General features: G+C 34.7%; 1 protein-coding gene across 5 annotated transcripts in view; it reads right to left on the bottom strand.

Moving 5' to 3' along the window:
- Positions 1 to 27961, bottom strand: part of GALNT13 (polypeptide N-acetylgalactosaminyltransferase 13) — a 458027-nt gene that overhangs the window by 248494 nt on the left and 181572 nt on the right. For 4 of the 5 annotated variants that reach the window (XM_031451413.2, XM_010985618.3, XM_064484785.1 and 1 more), the window contains one exon: positions 6752 to 6920. The exons of the other annotated variant lie outside the window; for it this stretch is intronic. In XM_031451413.2, the coding sequence (XP_031307273.1) occupies positions 6752 to 6920 (169 nt within the window). The remainder of the gene's footprint in view (positions 1 to 6751; positions 6921 to 27961) is intronic. 5 annotated transcript variants of the gene reach the window in all.

Below are 27961 nucleotides of genomic sequence, written 5' to 3'. Positions count from 1 at the left end.
CTTTTTCAGGGACCAGAGGAGACTCTCTGTGACTCCACGGCTGGTGAGCAAACAAGTGTGGTACCCACAGTTGAGCTCGCTGTCACTCACTGCATTTCTCACCAACCCTGGATTCTCAAGGTGTATCTTTCTCCTGGATTCGTGATCAAGTCCTCTTTGTGTGAAGCTCTGCAGGCTTTATTCAGGATCTATTTAAAGCTTTTGTCTTTCTGGTTAAGGTTTTGTACTGTATGCGACTACTCCTTTGGCACTTTGGTCTGATCTTGAGATCAGACTCTATCAAACTGAAGCTGGCTGAAAATGCCTCTGGCCCAATTCTTTTGAGAAGGGGCTACTTCAGATGAAACTGTGCTGGATTTTCAACTTTTAGCCTATTCCTTTAGAAGAGCTGTCGTGTGAAGACTGGCTAAAAAGAAACGTCTTCAGCCTGTTTCCTCTGGGACCACTCTGTCTTCTAAGGACTGGCTGGGACTGGCTTGCAAGCTTTTTGAATTAAGCCATTTGTGCTATATGCTGTTTAAACTGTTTGAAAATTGTTCTTTGCTCTAGAAGAAAAACCTCTAGGAAATGGGATCCCAGTCGTCTAGCTATTTTGAGGGTGTCTTCCCTGCAGGGACTGTGGCTAATTTTATATTTAAAAAACCAGGGTTCTTCCTCATGCACATATATAACTAAGTGTACTGACCTGACCAAAGGCAATATAGAATATCAACAGCCATGATGGGGAACTTCTGAAATTCCTAAACTGAATTTCCTTAAAACTGAGCTGGACTACAAAGGTGCAAAAAGTTCTAGAACTGACTGGAATACTTCTTTTGATTGGTATTTTGAGGCTTACCAGGATTCTAAGCTTGCCTCTCTGCACAATATGATTTTAAGTTTAACTAGACAAACGAATGATTAGAGAAAAATGTTTTCTTATTTCTGAAGACTGATCTGGATGACATAAAGTTCCCTGGAGGTTCTACTTTGTCACTATATGTGGATGGCTTGTTTCTTTGCTCTCCTTCTCTTTACAGGAAGACAGCATCTACTTGCTATAAAGCCTTTAACCCTAAAGAGACATAAGTTCGCCAAAGGAAAATTGCAGTTTGCCCAAACCCAGGTTTGATATTTAGGGCATTTGATAACAAAACGGCTACACCTAGATCAGATAGACTTCGTGGTGTTCTAAGTTTTTCAAAACCCCAAACTAAGCACCAACTGTGAGGTTTTCTTGGGCTATTTGATTATTGCCAAAATTGGATTCCAAATTTCTCTCATATGACCAAGCCTTGACATGTTTTGTTCAACAGTAACAACCCCAACCCAATTTTATGGGAAGAACTGGAGGATAGAGCCTTCAAGGTCCTAAAGGAGAGTTTGATGAACTCATCTGACTTTGGGCATCCCAGTGATCAGATTGCCTTTTCCTTCGTGTATATGAAAAAGGAAGAGAATGCCCTTGGGGTACTCATTCAAAAACACAGGGACCATCATCAACCCATAAAATAGTACAGCCCTCAACTGGACCCTGTGACACTGGGCTAACCCCCTTGCCTGAGCACCATTACAACCACTGCCCTTTTGGTTAAAATCACTGAAAAAATTATTGTGGGATCCCTTTAACCATTTTTGTACCTGGTATAGTAGAGCTCTCCTTAATTCTCACCACATTCAACATTTCTCAGCCAGCCCCCTATCTCTTATGAAGTCCCTTTGTTAACTGCCCCTCACAGGACTCTTTTACAGTATAAGAACCTTAACCTGGCTACTCTTCTCCCCTCCATCACCAACAAAGTTCCTCACCACTGCTTAACACTGGTGGACCACCTCCTGACTCTTCATAATGATCTACAGGACATACCATTTGGTAATGTTGACCTCTCAAGGTCCACCAATGATCCTTATTTGAAAGGCGACGATGGCAAACAGTGTGCTAAGTGTGCTATTACAATTCCTTCTGATGTTATCGAGGCAGCGTATTTACCTATAGCTACTTGAGTTCAACAGGCTGAATTACATGCTTGTACTTCAGCCAAGGACAAAACTGCCAACATTACTTATACTGACAGTAGATACGCTTTTGAAGTACCTCATGATTTTGGAATGTTGGGGAAGCAACATGGCTTCCTTATATCCAGTGGAAATAAAATTTTAAATGGCTCCTATGTTCAGGAATTAATGTATGCAATAATTTTACCCCCTGCTTTAGCTAACATTAAGATTTCAGGACATTCTAAACTTGAATCTCTGGAAGCTAAGAAAAATCACCTTACTACTCTTTCTGCAAGTAATGCTGTCCTTAAAAGGACCAACAGCAGCCAAATCTCTGTCATGGTCCAAAGGGAATTTCCAAATTATCCAAGTAGTAATTTAGAAAAAACTGTCTAGAGAGGCCCAGCAATTGGCCTCAGAGAGCAAGTAACAAGATTGGAAATTCAACAATTGTTGGTTTAATTAAAAAAGACAGTTCTAGTTTGGATCAAATAACAATCCAGTCCTGTCAGAGACTAAAAGTCCTACTCCTCACCAATGTACATGCATTAAACCGTTGCTCTGCTGACAAAATGATGGCCTACACGAATCAGTATTAGTGGGGAAACACTAACAAGGCCACAAAAAGTGCCTACCTCACTCGTCCCACTTTTCCAAAGTACAACCCAGGGAAGTCTGTTCCAGCTGTTCCCAGACATTTTAAATTGACAAATAAACCATTTGAGTTCTGATAAATGGATTTCATACATTCCAACGGATATGAGTATGTTTTAGTCATGGACTGTATGTTTTCACACTTTTTGAAACCTGAAGATCAGCTACACCCAGTTTCACTGGCCATGTGCTTTGACAAGTCTTTGCTGTTCAGCCAGTTTTACAGCACTTTCACTCATGTGGATTGTTGCCTTAATCCCCTAGCTTAGATGAACGTACCAACAGCATCATTAGGACTCAGTAGGTAGAGACAAAATTTGTAGAAATCTTCCAAATACCTTAGCCAAAAGCATTGTCTTTGGTCCTTCTAAATCTCAGATCCACCCCTTTTGCAACTCATAGGCTCTCACACTTTGAGTGACAGGACACCCAATGCACTTGGCTCCTGCTTCTTTTTGACCCACAACTGCTAAAGGGAGAGATACTCCAATATTTCAAAGGCCTAATTTCTTCTATTAAAAATAACCATATTTTGGTAGACCTATCTTTTCACATTGCACCCTCAGGAGACAAAGACCTTAAGCATTATACCTTGCAACCTAGAGATCTTGTCTATTAGAAAAGATACTGCCAGAAGTACTCTCTTCAACCTTGAGAGAAAGACCCCATCACATTACTGCTAAGCAACCCTTGTGCTGCGAAATCCCAAGAATAGACACTTGGATTTCTATGATACACCTAAAGAAAGCACCAGACACTGACCAGACCTTCTCATCATTTTGTGGCCTGAAAGTAATAATTTCCCAGTACTGAAGCAGATGTCTGATGAGATAGTTTTCCTAAGATACACAGACCAGGCCTATTGGAAGTTTGTTTCTAAACCTTTGATAATAATATAACACAACAGATGATCTCCAATGTCTATGGTCTTGACAACATTTAGACTCTGGATTAAAATGCCTTAGAGCTTTCCCTCTTAACCCTTCTCCTTGTTATTTGAATGTGACCTTAGTAAGTTTCCAAGCTGAGCACTTTCCTTCTGACATGATACACTGCACTCAGAAAAAGGCCTTCCTGACACTGAGGGGAAAAAGCCATTAAAATTAGAAAACCTGACTCCTAATCAGCAGTGTTTTTAAAGAAACATCATGATCAAAAGGGAGGAATGTTAAAAAAAAAATAAACAGAAACCTTAATTAAGTAGAGTTTGAATACAGCTCCAGAAGGGGGAACTCACACCCTGCAACAATAGCAGAGCCCAATAGGACAAAGAAAAACTCTTCTCTCCTGGCAAGGACTTAGCTAATGAAAAGCCATGGACTCTTTGTTTATTATAGCCATTCCAACTTCTTTTTCTCCTCTATAAAAGTGTTCTCCTTCCCTTGCTATTTGGGGACTTGCATTTGGCTTGTCATGGTTGCAGACCCTGAACTGCAATTCTCTGGTGACTGTAAATAAACCCATCTTGCTGGCAGTCTATTTGTTTCAGGTCAACATACTGAACACATCTTCAAATATTTGCAGATTGATATTAAGGCCAAATACAACATTAAACTCTTTGGACAATTTTCTGAATTCAGCCAAGCCAAATTAAGTAAGGATATATTTTAGTGAATTCAGTCTTTGTACAGTTCAGACGCTTTCTTAATAAATACCAACTCAAGTTTTCACTAAAGTAAACTTAAACTAATTTTAAAACTAATTCTTTGTGAATCTCATATTTTATATATTTATATAATTTATATCAGTCATCATTGAGATTAGTATAATGTGTCCATATTTCTAACCAAAAATTGAATTGTAAGTAATACCAAAATTGAGAAAAAAAGTTTTGTGTATCAAATGAGTACTAACAGCTTTTTACATGTTTTTGATAAGTTTGGATATCTGATTCACAATGCATGTCTCAGCATTAGTTGTTCCTGGGCAGGCACACAACTGAGTCATTCAAGATGGCTTGCAAATGTCCCCATTGAGCTTCACATATACTTTATGATTTGACTAGGAATAGTGGATGGCATTTCTGTTTGTTTTACTGATTGCATACACTGTAATGTCATAAAAATAAAAGAGAACATTATTTACTTCACTAATATTATTTCATAGACTATTTGCAAAATCTCAAAATTAAAGCAATAATATCCACAGTAAGCATGGCATTTTTTGTAGTTTTTATACTGAGCAATTTGAATCATACATTTTTTAAATGTTGAATTGTTCCAGAGTTTAAGACTTAGTTATTTAAGTACTTAATATGCTAAATAGTCCTTAATGGAAGTAATATCACTGGCCACAAATATTTTAAATGGATGCTCAACAGTGATGTTACCTCTTTTTTTTTTTTAAATGATGGCTCTGTATTAAAACAGTTCTTACCTTAATCATTCCAGATCTGATATGAAAATTAACTTTATGACAATCGTAGCTTCTTGAAGAAAAATGTATAACCATTCTGAACTTAGCTATGTTCACATATTGTATTTTTTGTTAATGTACAAAGTCATATAAACATTGTTGTGATTTTTAAAAAATGCTGAAGGACATAAAAGCATGCCAAATATGTAAAGATACTCCATTTTACCTGAATAGAAGTCTCAGTATTTTAAGAATACAGTATTTCTCTGTAAGTTAAAGTATAATTTCAGTGTGGTCCCAATAAAACTTCCAATAGATTTTTAAATAGAAAAAAATTAATTTTATATGTTCTGGTAGTTGAAAATGAAGATTTAAAAAAATTTGAAATAGTGTTTACGTGATTTTCCATAACACATAAGTTAACATATTTACCCCTTTATCACAATATGGTATATAAAACAAGGGAATCAATGGAACATTATAACATTATGAACTTAGCATGTAAAATACTCAAAATCATTTAGAAGAATATGCTTATTGTTTATCTTTAAAACTGCAAGTGTATCTACACAACATACAAACAAAACACACAAATATGGACCGAACTACTTGCAAAGTGACTTAGGCCTTTGGAACACACAATTGTTAAATTTGATGTTTTAGCCATTTGCTAGGGACCAAAAATATCCATAACATGTAGTTATTTGTGGTTTTGTTGAGAGAGACATTTCAAAAGCATATAGGGGTATACAAAACCAGTAACTTAGCTATCAAATGAACCTTCTGACAACTCAGGCCAGCATCTCAGCAAGGCTTTGCTTACTTTACTTTGGTTTACTTGAAGTAATTCAGAAAGGGCAAAAGTCATATTTAGTAAATATGTTAGCGTCACTCTACTAGTAATGTAATACAACCCATTATATGTGGGTAAACTTTATATGCATTAACTATGATGTTATTGTGTATAGAGAAAGCCATTACAAGTCTAAAAGAGCAACTTCTTTTTAAATAGAAGTGTGTTCCGGAGGATATTTGTAAATTGGGAGATTTTCTAAAATCTGAGGACATACCTTTTCTAAGTGCCAAGAGCTTACTTTATGAGTACTATATACAAGGATGACAATACTGCCACTAAACATTCTGATTTTTATTACATCCATTTAAAATATGTTCAGCTATCTAGAGCATGACTTACAGTTGATCACATATAAGTTAAACTTTTCAACGTAATTTTTCATGCAGTGTTACTATTTCTGAGTGAATATTTCCTCCATGGCTGATAACTGAGTATTCTAATTATAAAAAACATCATAAATTGCTAAAGAACCCACAATAAATAATTTTAAAGGATCAAAGAATCATACAGGCAATGGCTTATTTTTACACTGAAATAGCAAAGTGTATATTTCAAAGCAAAGCTTTTTATACAGGTGAGGAAATAATTTATCAAAGATCAAATTTGCTCTGTTTTTGGCACGATAAAGCAAAGCAATGCAAAAAGACATCTCATGAAGGAAAAAAAAAAAAAACCTGTTAGGCTTGTGTATTCTGCAGTGTGTTTGCAAGTAGCATGTTTTGCTGTGCCAGGGAAGGAGACAGTTCATCTCTCTCATCATATGCATGCACAGTAAATTCCTACTATTGAACAGGTATTCAGAACCACGCAGTTCTAGGATTCAAATAATCTGAGTTAACTAAAGTTTTAAGATATTCTGAAATTTGGGGATTGCTAATATGTAAGATTGTATAACAAATGTAAACTCACCCTTCTAATCTTACATCCGGCAGACTTCTGTTAAGGGCAATCAAATCACTGGCCATAAGGTTAAACTGATTGATTTTAAACAGTTCTTTCATTTTCTCCTGGTCATCTTTAGGAATCAGCACAGCCTTTCCCATTTCTCCTGGCCCTTCTTGGTTTCTTGAAATAACAGCTGTAAGACACACACAGGTACACACATACATACAAACATACAGATAATGAACTGAATAAATAAACTTGTGTGTTGGATTAGATTCTAAAGTGTATTTTTATATATTGGCTTAATAATACAGTCATCAAGTCCTTACTGCTTATTTACAAACCACACACTACAGTAAAATAAAAACCACTTACTTTAATTCATTAAGTCAATGCTGCATATAGTCTTTCAAGTCTAGACAGATGATATGATCTGACTATTCATTAAGACTTAAGTAAGCAACACAAAACACCAAAACTTAAAACTTCTCTTTCATATTTTTAATATACTTATTAGAGAGGGATGAAGTTGAGTTCTGGGCAGACCAAGTTGTGCAAAATACAAGAGAAATTTTGAAAATATACCAAGATTAATTTATTTTCACATCCACTTAAGTGTTTTGATATTTCACATACCTATTGCCATTATATATTTATAAAAGCACGCAAAGTTGGTAATGCTTTATCCCATAGCAATTTGGTTCCTTTGTCTAATCATTTTTAAATAAGTAAAAAGAACTTTCATAAAGGTGACATAATTTTAAACATCAAGTTAGATCTGGAGTCTGTGTACTCTATAACTGGAATTTCACAGCAATATTCTGGGCTTTACTGTCTTTATTAACTGGACTCAGGATTTGATATACAGGCTAATGTTCTTGCCATTTCCTCCAAGTTATCACCACACTAATGCCCCCTTTAGCTATAAAATACATGGTTCAGTGTGTGTGTGCGTGTGTGTATATCTGTGTGTAGGCACAAGTGTGCATGTCTGTATGTATGTTAACATTTAATAATAAGACAAGATTCTGGTCAATTCTAATGTAAACTAACTTACTCTTCATAATGACATTAAATTAGGTTATAGTAAAAGAAATGCAGTTCTGGTTTTGACTCTTCCAATGTTTTGCTTTATTATAGCTCCTAATACATTAATCTTACTGAGTTTAATTTCCACATACTTTAAAGGGCAAATATTAGGACCCAGATTACTTTAAAATATATTTTAAAAATTAAGGGATATTAAAAAACTAAAAACAGAATTACCATATGATCAGGCAATGGGTATACATCCAGAAAAAATAAAAACACTAATTCAGAATGATACATGTACCCCAATGTTCAAAGCAGCATTATTTACAATAGCCAATACATGGAAGTAACAAGAGACCATCAACAGATGATTGGATTAAGAAGATATGAGAGAGAGAGATATACACATACACATATACATATATATGGATATTAACCAGCCATAAGAAAGAATGAAATATTGCCATTTGCATCAATGTGGATGCTTAGTGAAATAAGTTAGACAGAGAAAGACGAATACTATACCACTCGTATGTAGGATCTAAAAAATAATACAATATACAAAATATGTATACAAAACAGAAACAGACTCACAGACATAGAAAACAAACTTCCAGTTAACAAAAGGGAGGGGGTGAAGGGGCAAATTAGGGGTAAGAGAATAATGGATACAAACTACTATGTATAAAATAGATAAGCAACAAAGATTTACTGTATAGAAGAGGGAATTATAACCAATATCTTATAATAACTTACAATGAAATATAATCTGCAATAAAGAAAAACGGAATCACTATACCGTACACTTGAAACTAACACAATATTTTAAATTAGCTATACTTCCATAAAATATTAAAGGATAAAAAGCATGTGAAAATAATTTGTAAATTATAATGCTTCATAAAATACAAGTTCTAAAGTAATAAAAGAGTGTGCTCAAAACTACGATAGAACACAGTACGGAGACTCTCCTCTGACTTGATTATGAAACATCAAGGCTGGTATTACTAGTACTAATATACAATTGGTCTTCCAGTAGATTATGCTCTAGAAGGGTCATCCTGACTTTGGAACAGTATGGGGCAAACTACAAAAGAGATTAGGCGTTTCTAGGGAACTTCAGATATGGGTATCAAAAAAGTGATCAGCCTGGAAATCCTCTCAAAGAGAAAAAAGGTAATAACTGGGAAAACTTTAAATGGAAAAGATACATGTATTCAACCTCAAACTATTTAAACGATTGTCATCTTAAAGCTTATAAAGACTCTCATTCACTTTAGGAAGCAAAAAATAGAAATGATGGCAGGAATTTTATGAGAAAGCATATTTTGCTCAATTTAAGAAATAAAATTCTAACAATAATATGTTCCCTTGGGAGGTAGTAAGATTACTGTCCCTAGAATCAGATGGAGTTGTTGGAGTTGACTTTGGGTGAATTTATGCTGTTGGTGAGATGCTGGACTTAGGTGTCAAAATACCTTTCATCTCTAGAATTTCTTTTTTAAGTTTTGAGTCCACAGAAACTGTTAAAAAAGAATTTTTATGGTTCCTTTAGGGGTTCTTCTAATCCTGAAGTCAAGAACATAATCAGGCTAGATGAGACCACCTACTGACTGTGGATATTTTATGTATATGTGTATATCTATGTATCATCTTGACAGGGGTAACTGATCTAGATTGATAAAGTAGGTAGATAGGTAGATAGATAGTTTTTTTTTTACATACTCTGGTCTATAATCTTCATGCCAGAAAAAATAGGATTAATTTTTTTTTCTGGGGAAAATAATTTTTGATTCTTGACACATTAAAGAAAATTTAAAGAATTTGAGGTTGAAATTAGAAGTTTTAGAAATTAAAAGAGTTCACACCATTCACAGTTCTTTAAAATATCCTCTATGAAATTCCAACAAAAATACGTTACATTGCAGAGAAAGGCACTAGAGTCAACACCGTGCCACCAAGACTAGGTAGTAGAATTAATGTTTACTTTATGTGGAAAAGACACAGGGCTCAAGTACATCATTTTAGGGCATAAAGATCAGTTTAAGGTGCACAGAAGAATTTGTATTATATATTGTTTTCAGAGCTGTAACCGTTTCCTTTGCTTAGCACTATGGAGATTATAGTTTTGTCAGTGGAAGAGTAAGTGTATCGTCTTATAGTGTTACCATCAATAAACATAAAATTGTCATAAATAGTATCCTTATACCTACAAACAGTTTGCAAGCACATATAATTATTCTTCTTAATTATCTGCAGCTTCTTAGAGAAGAATAGATAACAACTTAATGTATATCAGGTTAAGTGTCTCTTCCCCAAAGTTTAATATATTTTTTATAATGGTCTCTAATGAATGCATAGTTGGCTTCTTACAAAATGTTTTTTTCTTATGCATAAACAGACCTATTGGTGTTTTTCACCTTGCTTGAGGAAAAAAAAATGCTAAGTAATCATTATGTGGAACCATCCCTTTTCTTTTTCTGGCTCTTACCTGACAGAATGCTAGAATTGCTAGAAGTAGGTTTTTTTTTCCCTTCAAATAGTATAAATAAGAAATAGAAAAGATATGCAATTTAGTATGTGGCTTCATCTCTGATCTCCAGTACCTGTAAATAGCAACTTCTATTCTTTTTCTGTTGACTTCTCTCCATTAAAGAAAAAAAGACAAAAAGACCACCCACATACCTACAAAATACCATGCTCCTCCACAGCCAATGTAGAAAACAAAAAGAACTGTCATTGATGTTTTGGTGCTGCTTTTCTACTCTTAAGGCAAATGTAATAGAGAAGGTAACTAAATCTGTATTATATCTTGATTATTGATTTAAATATGGACAGAAATATCCCAATTCCAAATCTGGTTTGGACTGCAGAAATAGATTAATGTACTATCCTGGAAGTTATTTTCTTCCTAATTATATGATGAGCTAATTAAAAATGATAAATAATTTACTCAAAATGACATTGTAAAACTTGTAGAAATATAAAAGCAGAATTATTTACATAAAGTATATATTTCATTTTCATTAACATAGTGCATACTACATAGATTAAAGATTTATTTTTATTATAGAATTCCCACTGATAAAGACAATGACCACCAAAATATACATAAACCAACTAATCAGTCTACCAAAAGAAATACTACATCTTAATTCCATTATTGTCTTATGTACATTGCATTATGAATACTTTTTCAATTGCAGAAATGTCCTGTTAACAACAAGCACTGTCTGTTTGAAAAAAAGAAATGAGACATCTTATACCTAGAAAAAACTTGAGTTAAAAAAGTTGTAGGTCAATTCTACAACTAATTCTAAATCTAATGGTTTATTTTGTTAAAGAACATACTAATACATGATGCATACTGGTAAAAGCATGACATTCGACCAAAATCTAAATGTTTTCCCATCTGTCATGCTTTCCAAAAAATTACTTCAAATTGTATTTCCATCTTCAGGTCTACCCAATTGTTGATTTCTGTATATTTGCCTTTAAAATCTATCTTTTCAATGACACTGCAGCTCCTTCCTCTCTCACTTTTATCACTTCCAATTCATCAACTGTAATAAATTTAAAACCTTGACTTTTAATCTCTCTCATCTTTGAATATTCATACTCCATTGCTAACAGATCAATTTCCCTGAGACAGTACTTTTTGTCTTGTCAACCACACGTGTTTGTAGTGGAGTCAGAAGATAAGGACATCATACCAGTACTGGGAGGACCCTTCCACCATCTAAACCATTTTGCCTTCCGGCTCAGTGTCCCCTGGGCCATGCTCTTTTGCCAGTTTACAGACTCTGAGTTTATCAAGGGTAATTATTGTTAAAATAAAGGAACTCAGTATATCTTTGCCTTGCCCCATTTCCATTAGAAATAATAATAGACCTCAAATATCAATATTATGATATCAATATTATAATGCATAACTTAATATATATCTAACAACAAAATTCATTCTATTTAATGTGTGAATAAATGGCAATTCATTTGCCATCCCTTAGAAAAAAACTATGCATTTTTATAAACCTGATATATCTGACAATAATTTTTTTTTTTTCATTTTTAACGTGGCCATATGTGGTGTTCTGGTTTTTGCCCATTACATTTCAGTAAAATGTAGATGCTGCATAGATTTTTATGCAGCATGAATGTTGCAAATAGCAAGTTCCAATGGGATCAAGCTCAGCAGATATTAGCTACTGTTTCCCAAGACAGCATTGCCTCTTGTTAGATATTAATAAGGTAGCATTTTCCACCAGCTAAGTGAGAGATCATTCACAGAGCCAAGGGAACACTGACTTCCAAAATGGTCTTTTACTTATTTTTAAAATCAAAATATATTATTATTATGATAAGTAAAATATTTGCTCATTTAAAAGAAAAAAGGAGAGAAAGAAGGAGGAAGGAAGGGAGAAAGAAAGAAGTGATAGAGAGACAGAGAGAGAGGTAGGTAGGTAGGTAGCCATGATGAAAAAAAGTGAAAAAAACTACTGCTTGACTGGTCAATTTCAATATATTCAGAAACACACTTATGTACTTAAAATATGATCATTCATTCACAGTGGACTTTATCATTTCATTTATCTTTATCATTATCATACATGCTTATTTTATCATTTAAAATGCAATTCTAATTCTAGAAATTGTTCCAAATAAATATGTGAATCCATACCCACTGTATAATGGCTGTAAAATATGGCATAGCTTGGTTCTTCCATGATTTATTTAACTAGTTCTTTGTCTTTGAACATTTATGTTGTTTCAATAATCTGTTATAAATGGTGAGTCAGTTAATATTCTTCCTTATGTATACATCTTTGCAAATTTGTTTGAGAATTGTTATGAAAAAATGGTGGAAATTTAATGAGGAAATTATCGATTAACCGTGCTATATTGTAATTATTGTTTATCTCATCTCTTTGATTTTCCTTATGATAGTTCTCTGGCTAGGAAGTTCCTTCCATCTCTGATGACTGAAATAATCCCTGTTCACCAATTTTAAATGGTCTCTCTTCTATGATTTTATAGCTTTTTTACTTTATTCCATTATGTCTTTCATAACACTCCATTATCATTGCCTGTTTATATGTTATGGCTGTGAGTCTGCCTATTGAACTATCCCATTTTCTCTGCCTCCTGGACACTTAGCTATACCACATTCCCCAGCCTCCCTGCAGTTAAGTGTGGTCTTATAACTGAGTATAGGAATGATTGGTGCCAGTTCCAGGCTTGGCCCATAAAAACTTCCCATTGCGATTCTCCTTGCCCTTTCCCTGGCAATAGCAACTTTGGAAGCCACGTGTTAAAAACAGGGAGCCATCATAAGAAGGCAGTAGCACAGGTGCCTGAATCGTCACTTGGAGGAGAGCCAGAAGCTGATCAGCTATGCCCCGTGCAGAATGGGTATCAGAGAAATAACACTCTACTTTGCTAAACCTTTGGAAATTGAGACCTATCTGCTATACCTGATAGTGTTGTTTTTATTAGTGCACTTTGTTCTTTCCCCTTTAGTCTACGAAGACTCATCAACGTATTCTGCCTCCACTTTGACTCAGCCCAGGGCCTGACGCTCTTTATTCAGTCAGTGAATAAGTTGAGAAAAGTAGATGTAAACTTTGAGACAATCTAATTCTTCTGTTGAGAGACTGATGAACAGAGCAAATAAAATCGAGGTTTTTCTCCATCTCAAAGATGTATAAAACTACCCATTGTGATATTTTAAAAAAGCAAAACCTCTACTTCATATTTATTTTTATATTTTATTATTATATTAAAATTAGTCCTCACCCATATTTAATACTCGGGTTGATACAAGCTCAAAAATTTCTACTGATAGTGGCACACAACTAAAATGTGTGAAGACTACGGCCTTAAGAGGTTTTAATTAGATCACATATCAGATTCTAAGAAGATGGTTAAAGAAACCACCATTTAAATAAAGCAGAGTATATGATTAATCTTCCTCAATCCCCAATGGTAACTTTTAATAAAATAATAGTTTGTGTAGCTATTAGAAGTGGTTCTCAATAATCACTCAATACAAAGTATGGCTGCTTAAATTTCGGCACCTATTAGCCTTACAATCATGGACCTGCCTTTCTTGTCCATAATTTCTTCTTCTTCAAAATGTTTAAATAACTTCACAGTCTTTTTTGACTGAAGCTATATGCCAATGCAAAATATACTATAGTAGATGTCCACATTACACATTTCTATAATATTCTATAAAAGAAAATGAAACATAGCCCATAAATTATGACTCAAATTCCTTTATAAAAATATATTCTAAGGAAATATGCATATGCCCAAAGTTTTACTGGCATAGATGATTTTAGTAATATTAAGTGTTTTTACATGCAGGAAAAATAAATGGATATCCTATCCATTTCTCTCTGAGACATACACACACACACACACACGTATACACATATATAAACACACACACATACACACATATATACATATATATAGCATATACATATTATACTAAATATTATATATCCTATATTTTAAATACAATATAAACTGTTGTATCCACATAAAACACAAAGTCATTAAAAGTATGCTATAAAATATTTATGCAGAAGGTGTTCATATTATACTTGAGTTAAAAAAAGAGGTCATGAAACAATGCTACAAAATAAACTCATTTCCATTAAAAGAAGTTCTGTGATGTATAAATATATGTCACCAATGGAGACTAGCAGTGGTTCATTAGATTAGAAGGCTTTTACATTCTTTCTTTAGCATCATCTGTATTTTTTAATCAGTTCAATATTACCTAATAAGGTGATTTCAGCTGCATATTAACCAAAACTCTGGTTTTCAGTGCTGATGATATAACATGGCTTTTACAGTGACAGATACAAGGTAGTTAGTAGATATTGGAGGCATGAAAAAGAAGGGATGAGAGTCGAGTAGAGTTCCTGAAGGGGGGCAAGCTGCTTAATATACATTAGATGACCAGCAGGTAGACGGGTACCCATAAAGAACTATGGTTTGTTTCAGCAGGAAATTTCCTCGTAGGAACTTCATTACAATTTACAGATACAGAAAAAATTTAGCAGCTGAGCAAGGACATATAGCAAAGTTCTTGGTTCCTTTTTAGAAAAAAGCAAGTTCCTATATTAGTATAAAAATTTCCACTTTCTTTTCACAACCATCCTTACAAAACCATCTACATGTGTATTAAAGCCGAAGCTATTCTTATGTACAGTAAGAGGTTGTTTGGCACATGTTACAGTCATAAATATTTCCTGGAAATGAGTGACCCAACTTTTAAAATGTTCACTAAGGTAATATAATAATGCTGAAACATGAAATTATTTCTTCTGCATTAAGAATGAGCTTTGTCATTAAAAGTATTTAAAAGGTCCTCAGCTTGCAATGGCTCTCGTAATAGCCTCAGTTTCAGCTTTTAGTAGGAGTCTCCCCATCCCCTTAGCTCTGCCCGTAGTTAAAAAAAAGAATTCTTTAGAAACAAAAGCACCAATTTTGGCTTCAGGATGCTTTGGGAAATCCTTTGTAAGAAGACTGCAGTAGAACAATGCCATTTCAAAGAAGCCCCTTACATAACCCAACATTGCAAATTGTTCCTAAGATACACAATAATGCACTTTTAGCATCTGATATATCATCACACATATGATTCATCAAGTTTGCAAAAATATACCCACTTTGGCTAAAAAAAAAAAAAAAAAGAGCACTGCATTCATTGACTGTACATCTGAGGTAAAAGATGCATATTTTTAAAATAATTTCTGAATGTAAACATTTTACTTATTTATGAAGCTGCATAAAATGTCCAAGAATGCTCAAAATTTATTAACTACTCTTAGTCACAGAAAATGTGAAGCAAATGTTACTCAGTAGGTTCTTACGATACCATATGTTAGAAGTAAAAAAAAAAAAAAATCCTTCATAAAGTCTACAACTAAAACATTATAAAATAATGCTGTGAGCAGAAAAAAATGGATCATCTCAAATAACTTAAAGTATTTTAAGGCATAAAATTAAATCTTCTGCTATATGGTGAGGCTTTTTGATGGCAGTTGTGCTGTATGTCTTTCTTTTGGCCCAGCAGGCCTCCCTCTGCACCATCTCCGGCCTGCTGTGTCAAGGGTTGCTCACCTCTATTTCACATTATCCAGGCTCCCTTGTCCTTTGACTTCCGGTTGGCAAGGCACTGGCAGATACCAGGGAATAGGAGATGAATGAGGCTGAGGTATCTGTTTCCCTGGTTCCCACTGTATGGGGTTGCTGATGGCTGCTCTCTCACTCACAGCTGTAATTTACTTCATGGGGACTGCACTGTGGCCAGTTAATGAAGGATGAGACAACGGAAGCCTAGATTAAATAAGAACCTACCCTCTCTGCTAGTACTTGCTAGAAGCAGCCACTTGACAGCCCTTCTCGGGGATGGTCCTGATAGTGGGTGAAACAAACATCCTCCCACTGGGCAGAAAGTCAGAGGAAATGTGGCTGAACACCATGTGACGGGAAAGATGGCTGCAGGGAGGGATCTACACTCGTGCGAGCAGTGGCTATCAGGGTGGGCAGCTGGTAAGGGACTTAACAGGATTGGAAAATTGATGGCAAGGAGGTCTGAGGGAGGAGTAGATGACTGGTCTCCTTGAAATGGGCACAAAAAATGGAGAATCAGGCCCCACGGAATCTTCCCGAGAGCACTTCCACAGCACTTCCACTCTCTCCCTTGTCCCATGGACAAAATTATCCCTCCTACAGCTGTCCCTCTTTTTTGCAGTTGATCTAGTGCTTGCACAAAGGGAGAGGTACTCACAGTCCAGGACAGCACAGAGGAAGACTTTGCACAGATGTGACAACGTGAACTTCTCACCACAGTTGATGTGGTCACGGCCACCCAACTTGCTAGTGGCAGGAGACAGCACACAGCCATGCATGTGGCGTCACCCTTCGGCTGCTGCTGCCGCCACTCACCACTTTATTAACGAGGAGCTGTGGTCTGGGAAAGGGGAGGCTGGATGGACAGTAGCGCACCCATCTCGGGGGATCTTCCCAGACATCAGGCGTTCCTCCATGCAGGTTTAAAGGAAACACTTTCACGGATGAAAGCCCCAGAGGGCAGTGCTGTGACCGTCAAGTAGCAGCAGTGGGAGGGGCACCCCAGGCACAGATGGGCCCCTGGGACAGCAAGACTTCAACGTCAGGCTCGATGCCAACTGTCAGAAAGCTGTGGCTGTACCTGCCCACGGGCGCACTTTCCAGGCACGTGGCATCACTCTTGACCAACTTGTGTGAGGTCGATTCCATTGGACCCTTTTCATCATTAAGGGGAAAAATGTCTTCTTAGCAGGGAGAAACAGGTATCTGGAATCTGTCTTCTCTGACCATGATTCTGTCAGCACCTCCATTGGTACACTTACAAAATCCTTGTTTTCTTTGGATGCTGACATAATCTTACCTCAGACCAGGGGAAATAATTTATGGGGGAAAAAATATGACCATGAGCTCACCAAAAAGATCTACTGCTCACATGACCTCAACATCTAGAAGCAGAGACTTTAACAGAATGGAATAATCTGCTAAAGACTACTAGGGCAACACTTGGGGGACAGATACCTTGTGGATTTGAGAAGCTGTCAGCACAGGATGTTATACATACACCTTAGAGCATCATCCAATGTATGATGTCGTATCCCTTATAGACAGAATGCACAGGTCCAAGAAACAAGGGGGAACGTGAGAGTGGCCTTTTTCAGCAAATACCTCATTGAAGGAAAATTTCTTATCTCTATGACCTCAACATTTATGGGTAGAAGGGTACTAGTTTCCATGGAAGGAAAAAAATGTTTCCACTAAAGAACACAATCATGCCTCTGTTAAATTGGAAATTGAGCCTGCCCCCTGGCCATCATGAGCTGCTCAACTTGCTGAACCTTCTCTGCAGAGAAAGGGGCCACAATAATGGTTGAGGTGATTGATGTTATTTACCAATAGGAAATTAGACTGCTGCCACATAACGGGGGAAAGGAGAACTATTTCTGAACCCAGAGATTTCTCTGGAGCACCTCACTTCTGTGATAGGCTGGGTAATAGAATAATGAGGCAACACAACAAGGCAGACCAATCAGAGGCTTGTAACACAGGATCATACCACCAGGTAAAGAACACTGTGTGGACTAGCTGCTGACTGAGCTTAGGATACACAGAGAATGGCTGTAGCTAAAAGAATATGTAATTATCATCTAAGACCTCATGAATAGCAACATGCTATAAGACTATAGCAGCTATACTTTAAGTTAATTAAGAATTCTTTCCCCTACTTTTTTTTTCTAGACTACCTTATGTGAAGAGCACTGAGGTTTGCTAACATGGCAGATTTTGTTTGAGACTATGATAAAACTGACATAAATTCTTAAGACTACAGTAGTTGATGGGATTTCCACATCCCTTGTATTAGGGACACATTTTTCACCTGAAAAAGAGCAGATGCTGAGAAGAAAGAGGAAGGAATGCAGAAAACATTCAATGTGTTCCTCCAGATCCACACTCCGCTCTTAACCTTTCTCAAACTATGCCCTAAGATACTGACTTTTGTGGAGAACATCTGTGGACTTTCTTCCCTAGTTTCAGATTGGATTTGGCCAATGAGAGGAACCAAAAAGAATTTGGACAGCAAGACAAAAATAAAATAAAGACATTTACTCCCTCAGTTCTTTCTTGTGCAGTAGTCACAAACTGGAAATTACTGTAGATACAGTGACGATAACTTGCATTTCTTCTCGTCTCGGGATTTTGCTGTCAAAAACGGTTGCTTGTTGTCACTGCTGGTTGACTGTGATGTAGATACTATTTCATTTTGGTACTCAGCTCTTGATGCTAGGCATGGGATCAACCTTCTTACTGATTATCCTTAATGGCACAACATCAAGTAAAGATTACAATTATTGGATAGGATTTATTTGGTCAAGTGTATGGATTAGGTTCAAATGGTAGATGTGCTCTGCTTTCTTTACTGATAATCACATGGTCAATTTCATGGAAGAAGGTATGTTAGGGCATTTCATATATATGTGTATTCTGATGTGGGGTGGTGAGTGGTGTTGAGGGAAGAACAAAAATGGAAAAAGGAAGATTAGAATGGTGGGGCACATAGAGTGAAATTATGAAAGTAAATTTTCTTGTTTCATTTAAAATATTCATCAGAATGCATTTCTTGAAGCAAGGTTAAAATACTGCCAGTCTCTATGATGGTAAAACATCGTGAGGCTAATTGAAGATTTGTAAGGTTTGCATTTCAGAGTGATCAGATTGTAACCCTGAGAGGAAGTTTGCATTTTTCATCAGTCAATTCAGAAAAATGAAATTATATCAGTTCTTCAATTTAGCTGTCAAGTAATGGACTCAGATTTCTTATTACCTAAATGGTTACTTGATTTTTAAATCGTATCTTTTTTAGGAGCTCCAGCAATAATTTCAGGCCATCAAAATAAGCTGATGTAAACCTGCTGCAATAGGCACCGAAATGTGAATCGTAACATTTTGATAATTATTTTTTCATGGAGACAATTTCTGGTAGAAGAAAAAAAAATTCAGTGTTCTACTCGAACTAAAAGCTAACCTCAGTGATCACCTATCTAATCACTGCCTGCCTCCTGCTGCCACCCCTTATGTTTATGTTCTGGGCATTCCAACATTTTATTGGCCATCTGTATAAACCAGCTGCTGATCTTTGCATGTATTCACAGTTATTATAAATCTTATTGTTTAGTATTAATTTATACTATGTTGTGGGTTTTCCATTGCCTCCAGGCATTTCCTATTACTTAATAATAATAAAAACAACCAAGACACTAATAATAGGCTATAATAAAGGATGACTTTATTTAATAGTCAGTAGAATTCAATTGAATGTACTGACTAAATAATGCAAATATGTCATTAAAATTTCAGGAATCCATCAAACACTACCTTTGCCCTTTTTAAAGTATCCAAATATTCCAAGAACTCAACCATTCAGAATACACATGGCCTAAATCAATACTCTTCTAATGTACATTTACTTTCTGTGTCAAAGACGTATGATCATTCTGAAATTTAAATGCTGTCATAAAAATCAGCACAACACTCAAACACCAGTAAGTTACATATTTAAATGAACCTACTCTTTCTTACAGCTCATCAGATCTATAGGAAATATTGTCATTTATACCCTGGCTTTTATTACCTAAACCTTTTTTTAGGGAAGTGTTGGTTACATCATAAGGTGAAGGACATATTGTGGGTTCTTAATCACCCAGACAAGACCCAATATAAAATAACAGGCACTGATCTGAGCCTGAGGATAAACAATGAATGCATCCTTCTTCTTTCTTGATAGTTTACTCTTAAAATTCTTAATATTCTACCTGACCAAATATAATATGTGTAACATTTTTATAATAACGTATATATGTATGTTTACATTTGTGCAAAAATGTTATATATTATATACTCATATATACACACAGATTTTTAGGGGGTGGTGATGTTTAAAATATCTTTATTGATACCCCTTTTTTCACATTTGATGGTTTCATTTTCACCTTTCCATAACTACATATGGTAGTGTTTAATTTTCATTACATACACATTGCTACTTTAAATCCTGTACTACTTAAAACTAAACCGAGGTTGAGGTTAACATTTACTTATGGAGATTTTGCACTAGGACTTGATTTTCAAGGTAACTTAATATTTTGAGGAATTTTTCCCATGAAATTATTTTAACCTGAAGGAAAAGCAGTTTACTCTGGCATAGCTGTCTTCCAATGTTTGTAATAGATTCAGTTTTCTACAGGAATAAGTAGTAGCCATCACTTTAGGAAACAACTTCATAATTTCTTTATGTTAGTAGCTTATGTCATCCAACAGGTAATTCCATTGCAATTAATGGTTAATAGTTTTTCATTCATGCTGCTGGGGAGGGGTAGCTAATTTAATATGCATTGTTATATTGTTATAGTTTCAGTTATTTTCTATTTACTCCTCTGCATGCCTGAACCAATTTGAATTATCCTTCTTATTTTATAGTACACAGGGGTAAAAGTACTCCAGTGATTTAAAAATGAGAGGTTTTTCTTCCTCTTTCTGTTTTTCCTTTTTTTCCCTTAGTTCAGCTTTAAGATGAGTCTTTTTTTTTTTTTAAGAGTGGACTTTTAGATTGCTTATTGATCAAAATTTTAGTTCATCTTCCATAGCAGCACAGCAAAGACATTTCACCATCCTTTAGATATTGTTTCCTTCCAGCTATGTTTCTTCATTCTGGCCTCTTTTTCCCTCTGAACTGTGCTAAATTCATGCACTCTCAAATGGGAGACCAATTGTATGAAATGACTTAGTCCAGATAGATTATATGCATCATGTTTGTCCATTTGACTTGCATTCATCAAAACCCAGATACCTACATATCTTATAACATTATAGACTCACAGTGTCTCAAGATTGGAAATTGAGGTGTTTTGTCTGAATGCAGAAAAGTGTTTTCAATAGAGAATTGTTAAGAGCCAGAGTGTTCTCTTTACCTTAGCTGAGTTACAGAATAGTTTAGCTTGCAAGTATCTTGCAAATTTATCTCTATGATCTTAACAATATTTTATGATAATTTTAAAACAGTAAGTGTCTTAGGAAAAAATAGATTGGTGGGAAAACAGAAAAGGAAGAGTAATGCAGTAAAGTTCCATTACATATTGAATATCACACCCAACTAAGCAGAGTCACATGGCAGGAGCATCTTGTTATTGCCTTGCATGAATTGACATAATGTGTTCCCTCACTGAAAACTACTCAGGGATCCCCAGCTTGAGATGGTGAGGATGGTACATTATCTCCCTTTTAAGAAAGAATATGCGATCATTATGTGAAAGAATATGCTCTTATTAAAAGATATTCCTATGAATGTAAAGGCAGCTATACGTGGAGGTCCAAGGCAGAGCTATAAAGTCTAGTTTTCACAATAATTATTCAGGTAATCTCCATTCATATTGGTCATCTTACACTATGCAGATTAGAAAAAAGGAAGCAGGGAAGGTGGAACCAAATTTTGTGAAGTTTAACTGTGCAAGGTTCAAGATACATTTCCCCATAGAGTACAACTCAGGAATTCATAGATTAATAAACATTTTTCTCCTTTGAGTTTTTCTTTTTCTTCCCATATTTTTCTCATCTAATGTGAATTATTGTCACCTTCTCTTTGTCCTGTCAGATCCCAATGACTTATCAAAACATTTTGTAGCCTTTCTTCCTGCCTTCAAATTATCCAATTCATGCAGATTTCCTTTTTCGAGTGTGGGGTAAACAATTCATTAAACGGTTTCAAGTTCTGTATGTATATATATTTGCATGTTTAGTTATAATTGTTCAGACATAACTGAACATTTAACTCTTGTAAGTGTTAGATATGATGGAACCATCTCTTCACATTCAATTCTATTTAATTCAACAGCCTTCATTGATTTCAACATGCCAGGCTCTGTTTGGGATACTTGGCATATGTCAGTGAACAAAACAGAAAAAATTTCTACCCTAGTGTTTCTTACGTCTTATAATACACATTTCACAGTTCTACTTTACCCACCAACAGTTTTCGTTTTCTTCTTTAGTATTTTTCTTACTAGTATCACTAGAAATTTTTCATTGGAAAATTGTGTTAATGTCCAATAAAAACAATGTCAAAACAGGCTTAAGCTGTGTTCATGTGCGAGGCACTTTCTCAGCACGTTACATACATTAATTCATTTAATCTGCATTAACAACTTCATGGAATGTGCAGTATTTATCACCATCCCAATTTTATGGAAGAAGGAACAAAGAAATACAGAAAGCTTAAATAATGTTGAAAATTGCCCTGTTAATAAATGAAGTCCTGATCAAACCCAGGCAGCTTAACTTCAGACAGATAGATCGATAGATAGACAGACAGACAGACAGATAGGTAGGTAGATAGATAGGTAGATAGATAGATGTTTGATAGCAATTGAAAACTCAGTTCAGGTCCTCTGATCTAGCTGGAAGTATGCTATATATTTAAACTCAATTGAAAGGCATCAAATTCTACTGAATAATTCTTGGAACCCAGTATCTCTCCTTTTCTTAATTGGTTTAACTTAATCTCATGGTTACTGATTTAAAATGTCCCTCTTTAATACTGAGCTGATCATCCTTCATGTTAATTCAGAGAACTCACATTTGTTAAAAATAATTAAATTATTCTTACAAGTGAGAGATATACTGTATTAAAAGAATAGTGTATATATTTTACTACTCCCTAATGCCATGACTTTTCTGGGCTCTGACAAAGCATAGGCAGTCTACACACCCAAGTATTTCATCCTTAAAAAGTGAGTCTAATAATGTATAATTATTCCTGCAGGAAACATAAAGTCCCTTTAGATTGTGACTTTATTTGCATATTGTTAATTGGATATAGACCTATAACAAAATATAAAAGAGCAAATTTTACTGCATCAGAGTAACTAAATCAATTTAATACATTTTTTTTGGAAAGGCAAATGTGTAGAAGGTAATAATACTGAAGTAAACGGGCCTTTACTGTGAGAATTTATGACAATATGGCCAAGAGTTGGGTTGTAGATGTTTATTCTTTCTATCCCATAAAATTTTTTTAGATATATTAATATAATTTACATATAATAAAATTAATCCTTATTAAGATTAGTTTTGACAAATGTATACAGGTATAATCACCACCAAAATCAAAATATAGACTACTTCCCAACTTGAGTTAGTTTCATTGTGCTCATTTGCAGACAGTCCCCTCCTCACACTTCCAGCCCAGTGACCACTGTAATTGTTTTATGTTCCTATAGTTTTTTACAATTCTAGAATTTTATATAGGTAGAATTGCACAGTGTTCAGGTTTCTGTGTTTTTGTGTGTGTATCTGCCTCCTTTCACTTAGCATGACATTTCTGAGATTATCAATTTGTTTCTTTTTATCATTAAGCAGTATTTCTCAGTAAGCCTGTATCAAAATTTGTTTAATCCATTCACCAGTTAGTGGACATTTGATCATCTCTAATTGTTGGATGTTACAAATAAAGAGGTTGTGAACATTTGTGCATGGGTATTCATGTGGACATATTTTCCTGGTTAAATATTAGGAACTGGATTGGTGGAGCATATGGTAAATATATGGTTCAATTTACAAGAGGCTATCAAACTGTTTCCCACAGTAGATCTTCTTCCATCTTCACCAGCAATTAGTAAGATTTCTAGTTGCTCTGCATTCTAGAAAAAATTTGGTATTTTTAGTTTTTTGGCTTTAGCCACTCTAGCAGATGTGTGTTCTTATTTTGAATTTAACTTGATTTTGCCTAATGCTATAATGTTGAGCATCGGTTTATGTGTGTATTTGCCATCATATTATCTTCTTTGGGAAGTGTCTGGTCAAATTTTTTGTGCATTTGTTTTATGTGGATAGTTTGTCATCTTATTATAAAGTTATAGGAGTTTTTTTTATATATTCTGGATAAAGTCCAATATAAGATACGTGTTTTGCAAATGTTTTCTGCCGTTTTGCCATAGTTTTCCTTAATATTATCTTTTGAAAAGTGGAATTTAAAATTTTTACCAAGTCCAATTTATGAATGTCTTTTTCCTGTATGATTTGCTCCTTTGTGTCCTACCTGAGAAATTTTTACCTACCCTAAGTCACTGGATTTTCTCCTACAATTTTTTATTGTTATCCCTATTACATATAGGCCTATACTCCATAGCAAATGAATTTTTAATAGATAAGTATTTAGTTTAAGGTTCAGTTTCTCATTGTTGTTTTATATCTGCATGTGGATAGCCAATTGTTTTAGTGCCACTTGTTGGAAAGACTGCCCTGTCTCCATTGAATCACCTTTCCAAGATTGTTTAAACTGAAATGACCAAGTACTGTTTCTCTAAAGTAATAATAGAAATAAGGTAGTGGGTGATTTTAGCACATAGATAAGTGTAGTGAATGAAAAAATTGTCATAAGGCACAGGATGGAGGAACTGGTAATACTCTGTTAAAAGTTACCTACACTCTATGTGAAGTGGTATAGCACCATCATAAAATATACAAAGATTAGTTTAAAATATATATTGTAAGTTCTAGGGCAACCATTTTTTTTAAAGAATAATTTATATAGTAAGAGAGAAGATAAAATAGAATCATATAAAATCTCAATTATATTAAGAGAAGGCAGAAGAAGTAGAGAAAAATGATGCAAAGAACAACTGGCAATGGATAGAAAACAGTTAAAAACATGGTATTATTAATCCAATTATACAAATAATCATTTTAAACATGAATGGACTAAATACACCAACTAAATGCAAACTGCTCAAGTGGATTAAAAAAATGGACCCACATCTCTGGTGTCTACCACTTTAAATATAAAGATCAGGCTAAAAGTAAAGGGATGGAGAAAGACAGACCATGCTACCACAAGACAAGAGAAAGCTGAATTAACTATATTAATTTCAGACAAAGTGGACTTCAGAACAAGGGAAATTAGAAGGGATAAAAAGGGGTGTTACATAATGATAGAGGGTCAAATTTCCAAAAAGAGAGAATAATCCTCAACATGTATGCACCTAACAAAAGAACATCAAAATAAGTTAGTCAAAATCTGATAGAACTGCATGGAGAAATAAATAAATCCACCATTTGATTAAGGATTTCAATACCCCTGTTTCAATAATTGATAGATTTAGTTGGCAGAAAATCAGTAAGGATACAGAAGACCTGAACAGCCCTGTGAATCAACTTGATCTAATTGATATTCATAGAATACTCTAAGAACGGGAGAACACACATTCTTCTCAATTTCACATGTCAGACTCATAAAGATAGACCACATTCTAAGATATAAAGCATACTATAAGCTTTTTAAGATGATTAAAAAAAAACATACAAACTGTGTTTTCAGATCACAGTGGAAGAAAACTAGAAATCAAGATTATATAATATATATGAAAAACTAAAAAGTCTGATGAAACAAAGAGATGAATGGGAGATAGTCTGTTTTCATGGATTGGAAGACTTAATATTGGTAAGATGTCAGTTACCTAATATAACTCAATCTATAAATTAAAAACAACTTCAATGAAAATCTCAGCAAGTTATTATGTATACATTGACAAACTATTGCAGAAGATTAATTGAAAAGGTCTACAATAAATAATAATACTTAAGGAGAAGAACAAAATTGGAAGATGGATACCACTTGACTTCAAGACTTACTGTAAAACTATAGCAATCAAGACACTGTGGCATTGGGCAAAAGAACACATAGGTCAATGGAAAGAACAGGGAACCCAGAAAGTGAACTACACACAGTCAACAGATCTTTGGAAAAGCAGCAAAAGCAATTCAGTGGAGAAAAGATATTCATTTTAACAAATGATGCTAGAGAAATTGGACAGTCATATGCAAAAAATAAGTAAATAAACCTAGGCACAGTCCTGACATGATTCACAAAAATTAAATCAAAATGGATCATTGACTTAAAAAAGCAAAACTATAAAACTTCTAGGAAAAAAAGAATAGAAGAAGACCTGAATAATCGTTAGTTGGTGATGAGTTTGTAGATATACCACCATAAGCATGACCCATGACAGAAAAAAAAATTTTATTAAAATTTATTTTATTTAAATTTAAGAGTTCTACTCTACAAAATAAGAGCATGAAAAGAGAAATCACCAACAGGAAGAACATATTTGCAAAATAAGCATCTGGTCCAGGATATCTGTCTAAAATATACAAAGAATTATCAAAACTCAACAGTCAGAAAACAAACAATCTAATTAAATAATGGACAAAATACCTGGACAGATATCTCAACACTGAAGGCATAAACATGACAAATAAGCATAAGAAAAGATGACAAAACTCATCTGTCATTAAGAAAATGCAATTTAAAACAACAGTGACATACCATCACACACATTTTTAAATGGTCAAAATCCAGGAAACTGACAATATCAAGTGTGGGTGAGGATGCAGAGCAACAGTAACTCTTAGACATTTCTGGTGGGAAAGCAAAATGGTACTGTCTCTTTGGAAGACACTTTGGCACCATCTTAACAAAACTAAACATCACGTGGAAAACTAGCAATCACAGGTATTTAATCCATTGATTTGAGAACTTTTGTTCACATGAAAACCTGTATGTGAATGTTTATGGCAGATTTATTCACAGTCACCCAAAACTCTGAGCAACAGTTCCACAATTATACAATGCTATACTTTATTGTAATAATTCATATTATTTTAGCATTTTACTGATTCCAAATATTTTGCCAGAGACAAATTCAGCTAGAGTAAATCAGATTTTAGTTTCCACATAATTTTGAGTATTTGTTTCTACCCATATATTTTTCATTTCTCATGGTACTTCCTGTATTATGATATATATACCTTTAGCTTATTATCTGAAGTATAAGTGTTAAACTACTCAATCTGAACACTGCTTTGTCTCAGAGTTTATCTCTTGTTAATTATGAAATAACTTAAACTCTGATCAAAGCCACATGAAAAAACTGAACCTCGATTCAGTTTGATTTAATAAACATTTCATAGAACCCTAACTCAAATAAATGTATATAACATACTCTTAAACATCTTTTTCTAAGTCTACTTCAATATATGCATTAATGCCACTGAGCCACAATTCATTGCTAACAAGGCAAAATCATTTTTAAAAGCTTAAGATATATTACTAAAGACAGTACATGCATTCTTTTGAATATTCTGTCAATGAAAATTTGTCATCCATTGTTCCTGAAGGGGAGCAAAATATGGCACCCCCAAAGTTGCCACTTTGGCATATGGATTATTTTGAATTAAAGCTAATTAAAAAACAGCTAATGCATGAAGGCCACTCTGACCCTCCTTTATCCCCCTGATAGCTGGATGTACATCTCCAATGTGAAAGATATCTTCCCTGTACAGGGGGAAGACATCCTTATCACCAGAGATAGGGAATTTAGGAGCTAGAAGGCTATATCAACAAACCTTGTTACGTCCTCACTTATTTACTACCCCAAGCTCAGACTTCTTTGTCTTTTCAGTTCTTCACAAATTTACTGTTTCTCTGACTAAAAGATTTGAAAGTTGCCTACCTTGGTCACTTCTTTAAGTCTCACATTTTTAATGGGGATTCTATATGTACAAAATTAA

Source organism: Camelus dromedarius, chromosome 4 (assembly GCF_036321535.1).
Source record: "Camelus dromedarius isolate mCamDro1 chromosome 4, mCamDro1.pat, whole genome shotgun sequence".
Lineage (NCBI taxonomy): Eukaryota > Metazoa > Chordata > Mammalia > Artiodactyla > Camelidae > Camelus > Camelus dromedarius.
Note: the sequence above shows the minus strand (reverse complement) of the source record. Positions and strands in the feature narration are given on the sequence as shown.